This window comes from Corticium candelabrum, chromosome 4 (genome assembly GCF_963422355.1).
Source record: "Corticium candelabrum chromosome 4, ooCorCand1.1, whole genome shotgun sequence".
Lineage (NCBI taxonomy): Eukaryota > Metazoa > Porifera > Homoscleromorpha > Homosclerophorida > Plakinidae > Corticium > Corticium candelabrum.
In genome coordinates this window covers 8,283,782-8,303,554 of record NC_085088.1, presented here as the reverse complement: position 1 = coordinate 8,303,554, position 19,773 = coordinate 8,283,782, and the positions used below count along the sequence as shown (strand labels likewise).

Below are 19,773 nucleotides of genomic sequence, written 5' to 3'. Positions count from 1 at the left end.
ACTCTACGTACTGTACTGTACTGTACTGTACTGTGTACAGATGATATACAGATGACCTACCGTGAAGCTGCTGCCGCCTACAAAGTGCGTAAAAGTACAACTACGAACGAGCGCACAAGGTGGTCTCTGATTCTGCAGGACGTCCACGAGTTCTAAGCGTGCTAGAAGAGACTGTTGATGTTCGTTGTTGTCTGGTTTTGGCGAGCCTTGGATATCCTGCAAACAGGGTTATTGTTGGGAACGTCATCTCACATTAATATTATCTGAAACAGTGTGGGAGGAGCAGTCCTTTCAACGGCATGCCAGTGGTGGTCTGGTTTCCTAAAACGGTGGAGTGAGTTAGCAGAGAAAAAACCCAGGACATTTAACTGTGCAACGAGCTCTTTCTGCCACTCCTGCTGTTATTGATAAATGTTTTGCTCAACTGACAGACGTCTTCACGAGACAAGGTTTAGTGGGGGAAAGTTACAGTGAGGTGGCACGTAGAATGTGGAACTGTGATGAAACTGGCCTGTGTACATCTGTTGTTTCTAAGAAAGTAATCTGCAGGAAAGGAGACAGAGTTGTGACAAAATCGGGAGTGGATTTGAAAGAGATAATGTCACTGTTTTAGCTTGTGGCTCTGCAATAGGAGCAGTAATTTCCTATTGTCGTCCGTACGTCGTCTTCAAAGGACAAACGTTCAACAAAGGATGGACAGTGGGTGGTCCTAAAATGCTCGATACACATGTACAGTGAGAAAGTCTGGATGGATGGAAGAAACTCAATTTGCAGAATGGTTTAGTTCTGTGTTCCTGCCCCTTACCTCTGAGTTGCGTGAGAGTGGTGTCAGTGTCCTGTTTTGCGATGGACATGGATCACAAATATTAGTTGATATCGTGACTAGAGCAAGGTGTGAGAATGTCATTCTATACTGTTTACCACCTCATACCACACACTTACTTCAGCCTCTAGATGTGAGTGTGCTTGGAGCAGTCAAAGAGTTGGGCTAGAATTCTGAAAGAGTTCAAAACTACTTACTGTAGTGCAGCAGTCTCCAAGCATAATTTCTCCTCTCTTCTCAGTCAGCTGTGGCAAGAAAGCATGAAGCCTGAATACCTGGTCAGTGGCTTTAGAGCAACTGGGCTTTATCCTCTGAATAGAGCAGTCATTAAAATGACAGACTCCAAACAGCTGTTCCTTTCCAGTCTAGCGAATGTTCACATCAGGAATGCACCACAGCAACCCCTATCACAACAAAAGTGACAACTATCTTTGCTGAGCATTTTCAGGCCAAATATGTTGCCCAAAAAACAACTGACAGAATCAAACCACAGTACTATGGCCAGTCTATTACAACAGATGATGCCCTGCAAATACTTGAGCAATGTGAGAAACAGTGAAATTTAAGGAAAGAGAGGAAAGAGCAATCAAAAGCCAGGAGGAAAACAACTAAACGTACTACAGCAAAGAAAGCAAAATCCAACGAGGCAGAAAGCATTTGTCAGGGCTGTAACAAGGACGATGCAACTGATGACTTAAAAGACTACAGGACTGGATTGGATATGACAACACTGGGTGTTGGCGCTGGTGGCACTACTGGTGTGCAGGCTTAGCTGAACCTCCAGACCCAAATGATTTTTGGATCTGCCCTAGTTGCCTAAAGGTTGCTTAAACTTCTTCCTCACTCAACCAAAGTTTGCTGTTGCTACCAGACCAAAATATTGTACTCAATAAATACCCGAGTCTTGTTTGTAGTCAATATTCAAGGATATCACAGTGGTTATTACCACATTTCTGTACTATAAATAGTATTGCCAATAGTCGTTTTATTAACAATTGCTGTAACTTGTATGGTTCCAAGTACAGTTTCAAAACTTATTTATTGCTGCATATGTCTGATGTGTTTCCCTGTCTCTCTCTCTTGTACCCTACAAGAGAATTGCGTATGTAGCTAACGCACGCTAAAGGAAAGAACAACTACTGTGTACCTTCCGCTAGGTCGTGAGGATCTTCTGGGGTTGGCAAAGAAATCGCCAAGCACCTTAGGAGAAATCCTGAGCACGCTGGACCAGCATGGTAAGTGATCTTGCGCTAGGAGCAAAAAGCAACTCAAGTCCAGTCAAAACACGAATATCTTCACCACTATTACACCAGTCGTTCAGTTAAATGTAATTGTATTCACAGCTAACAGACCTGGCGACAATAAGGTATAAAATGAGAACGTACAAACTCAAATAAGATACAGTAGGTGGAAGGTCAAACTACCTTGTCTGATATCAATAATCAGCTCACGAGCAAAGCAGAAAGATGCTACAACCACAGCTTTGACTTGATACGTTCTTCTACACACAATTGATCGTATCCTACATTGGCTCGACGACAGAAGGCTCGGTTTCCACAAAATTTGAAAGACACGACGCCATCCTAGTACAGAGGAGATACAGCACATTAATGACACGGTTTTGATCGCGGCCAAAATATAAGCATGTGAGGAAACCATTCACCTACCTAGTCCACCTGTTACCCAGACTCAGTCGTTCTTCGCAGCGGAGAAAAAATTGTCCACAGTTAGGATACCCGCGTCCGGGCTCTATTCAGACCTTGGCCCGTATGACTGGCTAATGCACTAGCAGACGTTGTGCGATTCAAGTCGTACTTGTATCGTTCCAAAGCCTAGACATTAATGCGTGTAACTCATATTACAGGGGTGTGTAATTTGACAATAGATAATTTGTAGGGACACCTACCCTACTATTAATTTATGACTCGACAAAAACACTTCAACATATAAAAACTATTTGATTGAAGGCTGTTCTACCAGTTGAGCCGTTCAAAGTGTTCACATCAGATAAAACGTGTATGTGTCAAATTCAATTCATTATTTTCTAACTCTAAAGCACTGCAGTAGTCACCTTCTACACTGTGCAACTAACTAATGCAAGCACATCATTTTCCAGTCACTATTTTGTATAAATGAAGAACTATATACCACTAAATCATATACAATTTCACCTCGTATACACATTTCCTGACTAAAGTAAATAGCTCTACCACATGGCTTTCCTAAAGTTGATGATATACATGATAGTGGTGATGGTGATGTTCATGATGGTGATGATGATGCACAACTGACTCAGAACTATCAGAAGACGGTACTACTTCTTGTTTCGTCACAGTCTGTACCTTTTCATACAACTTTTCCGACATCACTTCACTTTTCCTGTGACATATATTTTCAGCAATAAAAGCTGCATGACACGAATGTCTCTTGCTCCCTCCACGTCCCTGATGTCTTAGCTTTACAGGTGAAGCTAGAGGAAATTGTTTCTTTGTTGTTTGGACTACCACTTCATCAGTAGATACACCAGGCAATGAATTAGATGGTAAAGATGACCGTCTTCTGTCATGCTTGTTGCCAGTTTTCTTGCTAGCTGACTGTGAATTATCTCTTGATTGATCTCCATTAAGACTTCGTCTTCTACTTGATTTCTGATGACACCGAGATCGTAGTTCAGGATTCGATGAAGAACCGTTGCCGTGTCCTATTCGCCTGCGCTGTCTCACGCTGATCTGCTTACGTAGATCGTCATCTCGCAATTCACTCTCTTTATTTTCAACTTGACGCAATCTTCTCTCAGTTAAACAAAGACTCTGTTCATCACTAGCTGCATATGTAGCACAAGATGTACATTCATCACCATGAGAGTGACACGTCACAGTTTCTGACTTCCTCATTTTCCTCAATACAAATCGACTGTTAGAAGACCTGACTGGCTTTAGTCTTGACTGATGCTGCATGATATTTAGCCGCACCTTAAATCTCTTGTGTGCAGGTGGTACTCGTGACCTCTCCACTTGTGCACTTAGCATGTCACATACACTCTTCATCAATGTAGGAACTTCACGTTCATCTAAGCTTCTAGATGATTCCATATCATATAATTTGAACACCCACTGCAATTTGTGACCACCTGACGGTATTTGTTTTGAACGAACAGACACACTACACGACAACTCCTCACATTTGACTAATCCCCTGCCTGAATGACTCAACCGCTTCTTGTGACTCTCTTTCTTCCTCCTCTTCTCAATCTGATTACCTCTCACTGCCATGCTACCAGCTTGTTCTTCATTCTTGCTTGGAGATTGTAACTCCTGCTTGCACATCGATTCATTCTTGGCAGCTAACACCTTTTCCTCATTTTCTACTGGAGGTAATTCAACTAGACACAACAGATTGCGTTACTATGCTGACTTGATATGACAGAAACAACTAAAACATCTATTACATTACAAGCCAGACCAATGTGTACAAATACTACAATGTGAAACCAGTAAAGATCAGATCAACCAAGTCTCTTCACATTTGGCGTGAGGCTCATGTATTAAATCAATCTTACACCCTCATGTATTGAGGCCGAGTAGTGAAGAAGACTTGCAAGCATAAATCTATGGCTGTATAAAACTGAAAATGCTCAGCATATTACACTAATAAAACAACAGCCTAGTCTGTGACTCCATAACTCTGAGATAAACATCGTTTTCCAAAGCCCACCCAACTTTGACATAGCTAGCATGAAGCCTTAGACGGTATCAATGGCCAAGTGCATAACTGAGGAGTCACCAAGTACAGTCACGTGTCACTCATCCAACCCCCTTGGGACCAGACCCCTGTTGGCTAAGTGAAAATGTTGGATAACTGAAGTTGTTACGAACTCGACTACTGTTCTTATTATACGGCATTTTTTCTACATTAGGTATACTGAATATAGATGTAGAAAGAATGTAGATGTAAATGAATGTAGAATACAACAAGAAGAAACACTTGAACTCACTCTCAAACTTGTTTCAAGAAATGACTGACATCCACGTGGATGTACATGTACACTTACGTAACTGACCAACCGTGAGATCACCCACGTGACAAGCTTGACCTGTCGGATAGCTGGGTGTCAGATAAGTGAACGTCAAATAAATGACGTGACTGTATTTATTATAAAGGGCAACTGCAACGCAAATATTAAAAATTCTTGTATGTTGGAAATCAATAGTTCTAGTTGCATACATGAAGGAAAAATAGTTTTAGATTTTTATGTTAAAGGGCTACTGCAGTGCAAAAATCAAAAATTATTTTTTGAGCTAAATTAATTTAAAAATCTACATATGTGTACTTTAGAAAAACTTAAATTAGATTTTTGCGTATGTAATGAGAAAATGAGCAGCTGAAAGTTACTTCCGTTTTCCATTTCCAGAATAGGGCGGATTAGAACATTGATGTCATTGGAGGCACCCTATCCATTGTTGTGATACTCGAGTATGATGCAACATTGTGTTGCAGCAGGCTGCAACAACTCTAGTCAGTCTGGATTTACTGTATTTCGGTTTACACAAAATCCACACAGAGTACCTCGACGTGGACGGATTATTGAAATGGAAGCCACTTTCGGCCATCTCACCTGGTAATACAGTGCCTGATGTACGCGAACAGTAACCCAAAAAAAAGCTTCAAGAGTACGTGGAAATCGTACTGTGAACATTCGTTTCGTTGTGTAGCTATTGAAAAGATATGAGACTAGTCGCGGTCAGTTCTGTAGCTAAAAGTTGCATGACACGCCCATGTCTGGCAGCTCCTGCACGAAATTTCGTTCGCAAAAAAACGGTGGCAATACAAACTAGCAGAGCAACCTAGAACAACTAGGCAATAGCCTGTACGTCAAGGTATATTGTTTCGAGTCCGGGATCTTGTGAGATTACGCTTCTAATATATATTTACCAATATCTTGCAAGAGCGTATCTTCAACCACGTGTCACAATTTGCAGAGGTGCGTACACCCCTCGCTTGACAATAAAAGAAGCATGCTATGAGGTGTTGGCTGACGGACTGGTGAGTGGTAATCAACTGCGATGGCTGCAAATCGTCTTGACGAAGTTTGTCGTGTGTGGAAGTACCTTCCTTGAAAGTTGGAATAAGTGGAGGCTACTTGGAGACAGTGAACAGTTGGCTGAGATTCTAGCTGCTTTAGCTAAGTCACTAAATATCTGTTTACAACACGATCGAATTCTGCGGGTAACCACTGGCTCCATCAACGTCTATCATCACTGACGGTAGTGCTTGGTAGATTTACTATGGACTTTCCAGATCCAGTGGGAAACAGAACAAAGATGTCTTGGATATTCAAGAAGTATTCTGCAGCGGTCTGCTGTTCAGGATGCACTGAATCAATTTCGAGAGCCTTGGGCGCTGTTTCAAAGGTGCAGTTTCACAGCACGGAAGCGCACATGCATGCAATCAATTATGAGCTGTTTTTACACACAATTGTCAAATGCCTTTGCCAGAAGCCATGCATATCATGATAAAACTCTTGACGTTCATTGGCCGCCACTTCAGTGGCGGCAGCTTGCTGATTGACTGACTCGGATTACTTCCGAACTCGGTTTGATCAGAAGTTGATCCAGACCGTCTCTCATTTCTTTGGGAGACGGTCTGGAACTTTGAGGCTACAAGACAGCTGGGAAAAGCACAATGAAGTTTGCAGCTGTCACTTCAAAGAACACTGTTTTGAGAAAGAGCCTTCACTGTTTCAAAGCTTTGGACTCGACAGTGAGAGAAGGCTATAGTCTGATGTACTAGCAACCATTTTCGTACAGCAGGTTGATTCTGCACACTGCAACTGCCCCGGAAGAAGAGGCTTGGCTTAAAGAAGAGAGAAAGAGCTAGAGTAAGTGCAGTTGCCTGTTGATCACCAAAATGAACACATAAGTAATCGTTTCACTTTCAGTTGTTGGAAGCTCTTGTTTCTGTCGAAGGAGAGAGGCGTGAACATTCACAAACTGTGATATCTTCAAAAAGCGAAAGTGACACTGCACCACTTGCTATGATCATGTGCAGATGGCGGTAGCAATCTCGTTCCAAGTTCTTGGCGATACTGATAGTACGCTGTTTGCAGTACAGTATCGTACCCATACGTCAAGACACTTGTAACGAAAACCAGGGTGATCTACAATGCACTGCAAACTGGCATCGTATTCTCTCATTCTGGAGAGAACTTGTGCAATTTCGTTGCAACACACACACACACACACACACGCACGCACGCACGCACACACACACACACACACACACACACACACACACACTTGCACAATACTCATAATTAGTAACCGCAATCACACCTAGCGAAGACACTTCGTGTACAGATGTGGGCAGCTTCCACCTCTGCACAAAAGGACTTACTAAGATCGTCAACATCAGAAGATGAGGGCAATTCATCAGTAGATGCACTGTCAGCGAGTGGCTCAAACATACAGTTCCACAGATCCAATGTTTTCTGCTGCATTCAGACGACAATGTCGACAGACAGAGAGATTCCTCTCCCGCGTGCTGCAGCACTTCGCTCAACGAAGAATCCGACGACAAATCTTCTGAATCGCTTTCCAAATTGCTTCAACGTGCCGTTTCTGAACCAATCGCCATACTAATTAGTAGGTATGATAGCGCCACCCTGCCTCCACTGACGTCAGCGTGCTAACACCGCCCCATTCCGGAAATAGTACTGGGAAAGTAGCTTTGGACTGCTCTCATTCTCTCAGAACGCGTGCCAAAAATGTAATTATATTTTTGAACTGCAGTGGCCCTCTAAGTCTTCGCTGAGAAATAGCAGGTCAAAGTTGCTTCCAGTTGTTCCGGTATCTGTAGCAAAAGAATGGTTCGGTGTTGCGTGGCAGCAAGATGCACCAATTCGTGCAAGTCATACACAAGCGTGTGTCAATTTCCAAAGATCCCTAAGCTAAGAAAAGAGTGGGAATCGCATGTTGTGTCATCCGGGCGACTACTACTGAGTTATGACACGTCCTACTGAGTAGACAAGAGTCTGTAGTAGCCCCTTTAAGCCTGATTGTTCTAGGTACAGCCAGGTCTATTCAAAAGCTTGGTCTGGGTTGTAGAAGAGCGAAATTGAGACCACCATTTTCCATCTACCTGCCTCCACACTTCAAGATATCATAGCGCTCTGGAACCTTCGCAAAAGAGAGCTGCATTTGAAAAGCGAGAGAAAATGAGGTAAGGAAGAACCTTGTGTAGAACTAAAACTACTGCAAATGGCTAGGAAAGGTGAGACAATTGACTAGACTTGTCTAAGTGCTCATCATGTGTAATGAATGCAGTTGTATGGATTACAGTATATTGTACAGTGAAGTTAAACCTTGTGTCAATGTGAATTCAACGGACGAACGTCAACTCATTTGTGCTCTTTCTCACAGCATTAGCTAAATTTCAATTAGTTTTGCAACTTACCAGTACAGCAACACTGTCCATTATTGTTGCTACTATTCGACATTATTATCGCGTCATTATTTGAGACAACCCCAAATACGTTTTGACAACACACGCACTCTACACGAGTACATATCCATAATCTCACAACGAACGCAGCTGTACACCTGTGATGGTTGTTTACTTACCTGGATGTGCATCGATTACTTTTGCTACTTCTACTTCTACTTGCGATGGTGACAGACTATCGGCTGGCCTGTCCTCTTTCTCGTCGGTTTCCAAGGCAGCAAGCGATCTCTCAGCTTCGGAGACACTGTTGCTGAGCTTGAACCTCTATGGTCTAATCACTTTAATGGGTCCCAGATCTTCCTCATCCTGCCATTCATGTGATGACGAAACGTTGTCATCACTTAAAAACCTCCGGAGGGCTCTTCAGAAGAATAACTGCCGCTGTTGGTGACCTCTACCATAGTAGCATTGCCTTGGATATGAAGACGCAGTCATTCTTACAGGCCGCTGACTATACAGACGCACACGCGTCTCCCCTCTGTGACGTGTACACACACAACGCCCATTACTGGGCCTTGCAGCAACTTTGACCTGCTATATCTCAGCGAAGACTTAACTTAAAAACTTAAACTATTTTTCCTGTCATGTATGCAACTAGAACTATCGATTTCCAACATAAAGAATTATTGATTTGTGCGCTGCAGTTACCCTTAAAAAGTCATATGTTTGTTACACATCATAGCAGAATCATATGACATGATAATCAATACGTTTTACTATTCAGTTGGCCACATGTGACCAGCCTGTACCGTACCCTAGTGCCTCGGGTAACAAGCTACTGCCAGTACTCAACAATCTTCAAGAATCCACCTTTCAAAGTAGGATTAGCCCACTTGAGAAGACGAGTCATACACACACTTGACAGCTTACCAACAGCACGTGTGCACGCACACTTGGTGTCGTGCCTGTGGTGCCTACAGAATGTACGATTAGTACATACTACATACGGTACTGTACACTTATTGTGTTGTACAACTGCGCATATGTACTGTGTCACCAGTCAAGAGTTTCACGCTTCGATCATAATTTCACTGAAAACCGATTGCTCCTAAATAGACTTTTCAAGACAGTAGGAGCATCAAGGTTGTTACGAGGAAGAATGGCAAGGTAGTTTGCCTAAATATATACAAACTGTTGCTACTCAAGATTTAGCAATTCGCAAGAGTTAGCATTTCAGTGCCAGAGAGATCTACAGTTGCAGAAGTAATGGGAAGAACAATTTGTAAATACTAGAGATTGATAAACTTAGTAAAGTGAAAAAACTGCGAGAGCAATAGTCTGTAGCAACCACTTTGAGCCCAATCTTGTATAGAGCTTGGGACTGAATTCTAAAAAAGAAAAGTTGAGCCATACACTAATATTACAACTGTTCTGGCTATTTTTGGCAAGAAGTCGCTACCATGTCTCCACACACAAAAATTCAAAGAAGTTAACGCTCAAACATCAGACGTTAGTTAGTCTGACAACACACCAGCCACTTGTCTGACCAAAAAACTTTAAAGTGTACTGGAAGGACAACTACATGAATTAGATGGTTTACCAGTGCATGCTTTGAAGCAATCATATACTGAAGACAACTTCATCTGTTAGCAACAGAAGCAAGAAACCCATTTCTTTCGTTCATTATATCAAAAACACACATTACTCTAATACGTTGTTTACTTTTGAACTAAAAGTTAATAAGGACAGGTTTGTTTCCTAACTCATTTGCATCATAGTGGGTGATGTTATCATTATAAGATTAGGTTTGCCAAAATATAGACATCACTGTTTGTGTGAAGGAGTTTGGGGTCTCTCTCTTTTAAAAATAAACCAAGGTTGTCTCCAGGATTTTGTGAGACAGGAAACCTTATGGTCATGCCCCATTTCTATGCTCCTTTCACAGACAGAGATCACTTCTATAATTAACTGGGGATGTAGACAGTTCCTTGCCTGCATACTGCATAACGTCTTATCTTATCTAAAAGCTCATCCAACCAGCCTAACTAGCTTCACAGTCTGATACATACTATCTAAGTAGTCTACTGACCAAGATTAATTAAAGGAACACTCCGGAGAACTGCGCAGCATAGTGGGCAGCTGAAATAGCGAGGTCCGGTGATCGAGGGAATTCGCGGGAAGTCTTCCTGCATAGGGATGAGTGCTTCGTAAACTGTCAGAACACGATCAACGACAGCATCCATTGCCTTTAACGCCAAACAATCTCACAAAATGCCAATTCTCTCGAATGTTGCTGGACTGAAATACATCACACAAAAAGGTCAGTCTCTAGATAGTCTGAAAGTAACACGACTCTTGGAGCGACAGAAACAACAGAGAGACCATTTCCGAGAATGTGATTGCATCAGTAAGGCTCACATGATCTGATAGCATGCAAAAATGCTTCACTGGCAAACGAAATTCTTGAAACAGCACCGTCAGTTTTTAGTTACAAAACGTTCTTAATGTACATCTGTCGGGTTTACTCTGAGATAGCACCCAGATACCCAACTTGGTTAGTATGGAAAACAGAACGCCACTGCATGAGTGTAGACATGCTGTGCTGCCATTGCTTTCATCTGGCTTTTGTAGTTTACGCAGGGTTGTCCCCAGTGTACAAAAGGCACGGCACAATGTCGTGCCTTGGCTCCATCCTGGTATGGCCCACTGTGCTTTACTTGGTGAACATGTAAGCTTTAGTGATTTGCTACGAAGTCAGTGGACTTCCAATTTGGAAAATTGCAGTTTGAATCACACTTCTTGTCAAAAGCAGGTCTAAAAGCAATTTACTTAAGTTAACAACAAAGTAAAGTTTTAGTGTGACGTCATGTCAGAGTTGTGACAGGTATAGTGCCGCAATGTGAAACCCCTCCTTTCTTATCATCACAGTTACTGTGGCATGTTGTGAGAATATGTCACGTTAGATTGGTTTTACAAAAAAATGAGTGCTTCATTTCTGGAAGACAATGTAGCTGCCAGTATACTTCCCTACAATGCTCCGTCAGAGTTCCTTCCCATTCATGTCAGTGACAATGGCAACGGGTCTTTCGTGCCATGAAAATGGCATTTGACGCAACTGGCAAATGTTGGCAAGTTCAGAAGGTTAGTGATTTTGAAGAAACTGCACCAACCAGCTAGAAAAAGAATGGAGGTATTTAGGCTACCACAATTGTAAGGCACACCCTTAAGTGTAACTGTAGCTATGATGACATCCTGCATCCCGGATCATTGGCACAGTCAAGTCTATCAAGTGCTGGTCTAAATGGCAGCTCACTATATTTGGCTCTACAATCACAAGCTGTAAATAAAGAAAAACCTGAAAAATACACTCAAACTTTTCAGCTGAAAGTAGCAATAGAGCACGAAAGTCATCTGGGCACTGGTCATACATCACTCCTGCAAATCTAAGGTGTCTTCTCTTCCTTTTTTACCAGGTATGGCATCTCATTCCTGGTAGGAATAAGTTGCAACTAATAAGAATACTTAACCAACATCTTAAAGGAACACTCCATCATTTAGCGCTATGCCCACGCAAACTTGATTGCATACCTACGCAATCAAGATAAAAGGTTGGTCTGAAGTACAGGCAAAGCTGGATATGAGAGCACTAGATGTTAACAGCAAATAGCCTGAAAACAGAGCACATACGATGGTCAAGTGAAAAACATTTCATCAATGTGTGCTAATGCTAGGAGCCTCGCTACCATCAAAATGTTAGAAGACACTTGCAAGACGTTGAGAAAATGTGCCCAGTGGGCTATGAAACGAGCATGGATGCGTATCCAAGGCTAAAGGGACCAACTGCACTGCATTTCAATTTTGTGCGCTTGCACTTATCACGTGACCTAAATATTGCTTACCACATGATCATCGTATGCGCTCTGTTTTTACACTGATATGTAGCGCTCACATGTTCAAACCTGGTTTTGTGTAAAATGTAACCTATTTGGTGCCTTCGACCTGAGAAAAGATGACGAGTTGGTTTGTGTGCAACCTGAACTCTGCTTCAACTACAACATTACAAAATCGCTCCCGTAAGTTTTCCTTATTTGTAACGGTGACTACGCTCTGATATCTAGCTTTGCCTGTAGTTCAGCCCAACCTTCCAACTTGATTGTGTATAGTATGCAATCAAGTTTACGGGGGCACAGCGCTAAACGACAGAATGTACCTTTAAGGCTGATTCACACTGAGCACGTAACATAACATGCCATTTCTAGAGCATTCACATTGAGCTCCTCACATAAGTTCAGTGTCCTGTACATGATGTCACGCATGGAAGCTTCCGCAACAAAAACTAAACTTCTAATTACGTGTGACGTCATGTTTGAGAAAGTCAAACATTACCCTGCCCTTTCCAAGACTTCGACAATAATAGCTTTCCAACCATTCTCTTTTAACAAAGTGCTCTTGAAATCTGCTCTTTTGACGTCGTACAAACACGGATACTCATGTACAAGGTCACTAAGTCACTCATCGGTATCCATCTTACAGCGGTGAAATGCGCATCCTCAGGAGACACCAACAAGCACTGCTCCATGATTGGATAATTGCTAACGTCATCCGGGGAAGTTGAATCAATCTCAACATCTTATGGTTACGGTACAAAAGTCAATACAAATTTGCCAGTGTGAATGATCCTGCATAACGTAAAGTTGCCTTACGTTATGTTATGTTATGTTATGTGCTTAGTGTGAATCAGCCTTAGAGAAGCATTCCGGAGATATGCGCTAATGAAAACAAGCGTAACAAACTAGTAAATTAACAAACTAGTAAATTAATATATTACACGCTGGACAGTAATTGCATGTATGAGGTAGGTTTGGGAGTGCCAAGACACAGACCAAAGTAATGCATACCGTAATAAAAGATATAAGAATCACACCCTAGGGCTATAATATATGGTTTCTGGCATGCAGGTTGCCTTTTATCAGGTTGTAGGAATCATGGTCATGATGAACAAGGAACCTCTGGGAAAGAAAGTTGTAAGTGTAGAAATGATCTTGTTTGTCATCCAAATGATGCCAAGGCAGGATAACAATGCTTGAATGAGTGATGCATGACTGCAGCCATAAAACATGCCTCTTAATTGGTGGTACTGTCATCCATCCATTTTAATGAAGAAAGGCAAGGTTGTCATGTTTTTGCGTGGACTGCAGGTGTTGCTTGTTTAGCAAATCATGAATATGCTAAATTCATCCTGTATTTTGGCAAAAGCAGAAATTTATGGGTACACTAGACCCTTATGATTACGTATTACCTCACTTTATGCTGCATGCCGGTTTCAGCTGAAATCTACCAGGGTGCCGGGGATATACCGGCATGCCGCAGTATACGGGTAAAAACAGGCTTTCTTGTAAAAGACGTCTACATACCTTTAATTGCTGTCTGCAATCATGCTTCCGCAACAAAACACAAGCAGCAGTCTCAATGATGCAACAGAACTGCCTTATAGTTCAGTACCAATATCATGTGAGGAACAATACTAGGCTATATTGAAACATGCATAGTGTTCTGTAGAATCAGTCATCTTCCTCTTCCCCCTCTTCTTCACTGTCCTCTTCATCATCTGTCAGCCCTGTATGGTCCTCCTGGTCATTGTAATTGTCTTGACCATTTTCAAGGATAGATTGCAGTCTTGAATGTAGAGGATTTGAAGTATCACATATTCCACATTTAGTAAATGACTTCTTGATCAAATCTTCAGAGATGGACTTCCAGCAATCTGACACCCATTGAACAACCGTTTTATAGGAGGCAGACTTTCTTTTCCCGCTACGGGTATACTCCTCTTCTCCTTCGTTTAGCCACTCCAACCATTTTTCTTTCCTGAGACTCTTAAATGGCTTGTTCCAGGACACGTCAGCTGGCTGTAGTAATAGTGTCATCCCTCCAGGGATAACAGCCACATCTGTGTTGTAGTGCTGTTGGAAAGATGATAACACCGATCTCTTCGTGTGGCTAAGGGCACTATCCAATACAAGCAGAGATTTTGGTCACCAGAAACCATTTGGTCACATTTTCCAGACATGCTGCTTCCAGAGTTCATCATTTCTGCTGACATGTAACCACTTCGACTGACTTCCACGATCACATCATTAGGAAATCGACCTTTGGGAATATTCTTGAGACCCTTGAATATGATCTTTGTTGGGAGCTCTTGCCACTAGCCATGGCAGCCAACACCACTGTGTATCTAAGTTTCTATTTTCCTGTAGTCTTGGCAGGAACTGTCTTGACTCCACGGAAGTCATAAGACTTCAAACTAGGAAGATCGAACCATAATGGCTCTCATCCATGTTTCCAACTGCCTTCTCGTCGTAACCACTTGAGTCAAATTTTTCATGCACAAACTCCAGAAAATTTTGAGCCAACTATTGTGCGTTTGCTGGAATTTTCTGCCCTACCAAAGTCACCAATCTGCAACTAAGGCCATGACGTGCAACGAAACAGGATAACCATCCATTTGAAGCTTTGAACTCAACGTCATCATCAGAGTGCAGCTCTGTGTACACCTTCCTCGCATGCCTCTTGATACACTCTCCACTGATTGTAACTCCTCTGCTACGTAGTTCCTGGATCCAAGCTAATACTTCGGTTTCTAGGCGATGGTACTTTGCACGATTCAAAGAGGAGTCTTTATCAGGGAGAATGATTCGGCGTTTCTTCACTTACACTTCTGTCCTTTTGCGCACCTTCAAAGTTTCCCTTTCCCGAACCCAGTCCTGAATACACTGTCGTGATACGCCACACACTTCCGCTGCTCTTTTCTTGTTCCCTCCTAGCTTGTCCAGGCGACGAAGTGCCGACAACTTGAACTCAAGTGTATACGATTTTCTACCTCGGGATGATACGGCGTCTGATGGCCGTTCTGTGACTAAAAGAAGTACTGGTAGGTAAACGTTTACGATAAAGCACCCATTCGTGGGCCTGTACCTTCAGATAAAGCCGCATCATCCACAGTTGTCTGTACGCCAGCATCCATTTTAGCCATGCGCACAGCAGATATGAAGTGCGTTCCCAGCGCCTACACAGCGCATCCCCGCTTACACCGGCATCTCCCGCTTTATACCGGCATGCCGGTACAGGTACCAGACTCTCCCCAACCAATTTCTGGTAAGTCTTGTGTATACCGGCATGCAGCATAAAGTGAGGTGATACAGTAATTGACAACAAAGTACACCACATAACCATAGTAAGTGCCTTAGCCTTAGGCATCACCTTGGTAAAGGCATCATCACTCTTGTAGAAACTCAGGGCATTGAGAACAATTGGCGGCATCATACTATGATCTCCTGTAATAACCATTTTGATTTAGTACATCACCATACTATGATAGCAACAATGTCCCCACAGGCTAAAAACTAGTACATGCAGCAAATCTTTATCTGTGTGGTTACATGGGTTAATTGCCTCGACAATGCAAGTTTTTCTGCTTTCAAATGATACCTACTAAAATGTAATCACTCTAAACCAAAAAAAGAAGTTATTATGATTGTATACAAGCTAAGTGAACGCAAATGAAGAGCATTATGACAAGTTGGTTTGTGGCCCCAAGGTTCTATGAAATTACCGGTATTACAAAGTTCAATATCAAAAATTGGAGAGCGAAATATTTATACTCTGGATGACAAACCTATTACCAACAAATTCATTACATTTCACACTGAGGTGTCAGCAATCTTGAGCTTCCAAAATAAGAAAAAATGTGTGTTCAACAGTTGCAAGTGGAAGTACGCAAACATGTGTTTTGCTCAGGATGAGATTATATTTGAGATGAGATTACATTTGAGATGTGACCATTTTCTGTTGTTACAAGATGCAGCATTAGGTAACTAGATCCACTTGCTCACATGTTGATCAAACACACTTGCTACCTCTACTTACTACTATAATGCACTATTGGACACCTTTGATCCTCCTGGTCACCTTAATCCATCAGCTTAGTTGATGCTGCTATAGAGATGATATCAAACCAGCACAGGTCAATAGCTCCTTCCATATCTTCCTCATCCTGTAATTCATGTGGTGAGGAAACCAGTTTATAATTAATTAATCAACAAGTCTCCAAAGGAATCCCTAGCGCTTCTAAGATAGCTCTGCTTTAGATCTTGAGATGCATGTGGCCATTCACAGGGCCTAAGAACCAGTAGAGCAGGTTCATGGTACCCGTAACACTTCTCAGAAAGTAAAATACACCATTGACCAGACTCATACTTATACTCACTTCTATTGTAGGTATCAATCCTGAATTATAATAATAATTTAGAAACTGCTAATCTATAGCAGTAAAATATCAATACTGACCTGTTGTTTCTAAAGTGAACACATCACTAGGGACTCAATTTCGTGGACAGACCACAGATAGAAAGGTCTGTCTTCAAAAGCATGCATCACTCTTCCACAGAACCCACTGTTACAGAACCCACTGTTACAGCTCCCACTTACTAAGGTATTTCCTCTGTTACTTCCTCTGTTCTACTGTGAACAAAAGCAAGCAATAGAATAGGTCTCAAAGACATAACAATAAAGACCACAGTTTCAGAAAACAATATGTTAATTACCCTGTAGACCATTAGTTCTTCATGTAGCCACAACCTTTTAGTGTACATGCATCAGACCACATTTCAATAACTGCCAGGAACCAGTTAGACACAACACTGGCAAAAAGCCAGCCTCCATCCTTTTCAAAGTCAAGATGCCTATTTCCTTGTGAGACTATTTTTGAGACACCTTGAGTGCATGCTTTTCATATCATTGGGTAGTAAGATATTACCATCACATGGAAGGGTCATTCTAGACATGTGGATTAGTATTACTCTCAGCAACCAATCAGAATATCTCCCTTAACAACTAAGCAACCTCATGACATTTGTTTTGCATACTACAGCTGTGGAATGACAACATGAAAAGAGCAATGGCAACAAAAAACTGACAAAAGAAGGTGCACAGCTAGATTTGCAAAACTAGTATTTATTATTAAATCTGTGGTATGCCTACTAGCCAATTTGCCCTTTCTAGAAAGACAAGCAGACAGTGTGTATAGTTGATCTCTGGTCCACCGTAGAAAACAATTCATACAGCACAACTAGCCAATTCGGCACAGCATGATCTGGTGAATTACTCCAGATTGGCTTGGCATGATTTAAAAGTTTTGAAACCTTACCAACCAACACTGCCCAAGCATACAAGTGCTCCTGTGAATGAGGTATTCGTACTTGCATCAAAATGATTGGCTAATTGCTTCTAATCCGGTTTCTAATCTGGGACAACAGAAAGGGGCATGGTCCTATACAGCATTCCATTGACCTCTCTGAGATACCGTAAATCCAGAAAATCATGCGTACATAATATTGTGCGATTTTGTCCAAAATCACTCCTTCGACTCTATCGTGCGGGTTTTAAATTGTGTGATTGGCAGCCATGTACACTCATGGTGTTGCAGTTCCACCTTGTGCAAATCACGGACCTAGCAGACTGTCGACTCAGGCACGTTCCAGTGCAGTTGCCTAGTGAAGTGTCTGACTGCTGCAGCAGGGCCGTGGTGGGCTGTATCCTTTCCAATAGCTGCCCTCACTTCCTCACTGTACGGTGTGCTGGTTTGTTGTCTTTCTTCGTTTGGCCGTACCTAGTAGGTCGTTATCTTCATCTCCAACGGCATCATTGGCGGCCTCTTCCTCTGCATTAAACGGAACAGGGACAAATATGCCCTTGTCTTTGGCGTAATACGGTGAAAGAAATCGCGGATCGACATGGAAGAAACGGATGCTGTATATATATATATATATATATATATATATATATATATATATATATATATATATCTGAACACACAAACCTCAAATTTCTCCTCTCCACAACCACGTTTCATTATAAGACCTACTTCAAAAAATCGTTTCCGCGTCGACTACAGATCAGTATAGGAACGATTCGTGCAAGCAACCAAACAGCGAAGAAAAAGCTTCATAAAGTTCCGTCGCCCCATCCTTTTGTATTGTAGCTAGGGATTGTGTGTACTTGACAATGTGTGTTACTCACCAACGGGAGGCGCCTATGGATACCATACAACTAGTTAATTAAAAGAAAAAATTGTCCTGTTACAAACTGTGCAGTCATCTTATACATCATCTTAACAGACAAATAAGAGCACAGAGACAGAAAGCACAGACAAATTACTCCTTACCAGTCAATGCATAATCTTCTTCCCATTTCCTCTTCATGGCTACAACATCACTCCAATCAGATTCATAGACATAAGTCTGCAACAAGTTACCAAGCATGTTGTAATAAGAGTAAAATACCATTTAATCTCTAGCACACAATACCCGTTCCTACAAGTTCAGATAATTATCGCTCACTTGCTCACTTGTACCCCCACAAAATTAAAAATTATTAAAGCCATTACCTTTATCACAAGACACAACCCCCGTAGCCATGGCAGCTGGTAACGTCAACATTGCAGTATAAATAGGTGGCGCGAGCTAAACTTTTGCTGCTAATTACAACACATTACAGAGTTTGTTACCGTAGCCTACATGTACTTTCTTCGACTGGATCAAAAATTGTACAGTACCTCCTATGCGACCAACCTCTCAAGGGCGAAGACCAATAAGTTCACTACACGCTCTCTACCAAGAATGAGGAGAAGTCCAAACCGTAACTTCTCTCCACTGTCTCTGATCCTTCATCTTGTTTGATACCGTTATCACAACGATCAAAAATTCGGTCTCCTATCTACAGTCACTAATTCAAGCCGCAGCTCACCACGCTCACCACGCCGATTGTCTCATCAACAGTTCATACGTTTTGTACGGTAGTCGACGAAAGCTGCAGACGGCATGGTACGTAGAAACAGTACGCCCTACTCTGTACACATGCCTCCCCCTACGGACATCAGCAACGTGACACCAGTGACACTTCGTAACTGTATCACTTCGTAGTATACCTACAAATACAGTTTCATTTTAGCTACGTACCGCTCGAGACTGACGTGATGACGACGAGTGCGTCGACGCCGAGTCCACAGACTTGACAGGATTCATCAACGTCACACCGAAACCTCGTTCGTCTGCACGGATAGGCAAGTATCGTATGAACGCGAATGTGAATGTACGACACAGGATGCGACCACCATGTTTACCTGATCCGTCGAGCTGGTGGTCATCTTGATGTGACCGTACACAGCCTTCAACAACCGAACACATGACTGTCGTGAATCCACGCGGCGACTGAGAAGGCAAAGGCGAAACTTACCAAGTCTGCTGTAGCTTCCACCCATGGCTCTAGCTACGACTTGCAGCAGTCGCAAGTTGAGAAGTGGCCGTGTGGAGCGAATGACAGAGATCACCGCTCACCTAAGCCGAAAGGACTGATTAGCATGTCGATTACTACGAGGAGGTATTGACCAATCAGAGGATAGCGGTAAACTGCAAGTGCAAGACATCAAAAGGTATACCGAATATAGAATACAC

The 19,773-nt window shown here is 42.2% G+C and overlaps 2 protein-coding genes and 1 long non-coding RNA gene across 3 annotated transcripts; all 3 read right to left on the bottom strand.

The window, feature by feature from the left end:
• Positions 1–254: 254 nt before the first annotated feature.
• LOC134178630 (uncharacterized) lies at positions 255–2,596 on the bottom strand. Its single transcript, XR_009969660.1, has 4 exons — positions 2,491–2,596; positions 2,248–2,406; positions 1,971–2,175; positions 255–1,910 (listed from the first exon to the last, which is right to left on the bottom strand). It is a non-coding gene; the product is annotated as an uncharacterized LOC134178630 (long non-coding RNA).
• A 244-nt stretch (positions 2,597–2,840) lies between these two features.
• Positions 2,841–4,724, bottom strand: LOC134179042 (protein naked cuticle homolog 2-like). Its single transcript, XM_062645944.1, has one exon. The coding sequence runs from the start codon at positions 4,147–4,149 to the stop codon at positions 3,046–3,048; it is 1,104 nt and encodes a 367-aa protein (XP_062501928.1). The 5' UTR covers positions 4,150–4,724; the 3' UTR covers positions 2,841–3,045.
• Positions 4,725–9,568: 4,844 nt separating this feature from the next.
• Positions 9,569–19,742, bottom strand: LOC134178564 (uncharacterized). The gene is made up of 5 exons (XM_062645436.1): positions 19,556–19,742; positions 19,443–19,487; positions 19,279–19,370; positions 18,486–18,561; positions 9,569–9,651 (listed from the first exon to the last, which is right to left on the bottom strand). Exons 1-5 carry the CDS (start codon positions 19,578–19,580, stop codon positions 9,569–9,571), a joined length of 321 nt encoding a protein of 106 aa, XP_062501420.1. The 5' UTR covers positions 19,581–19,742.
• Positions 19,743–19,773: the final 31 nt, after the last annotated feature.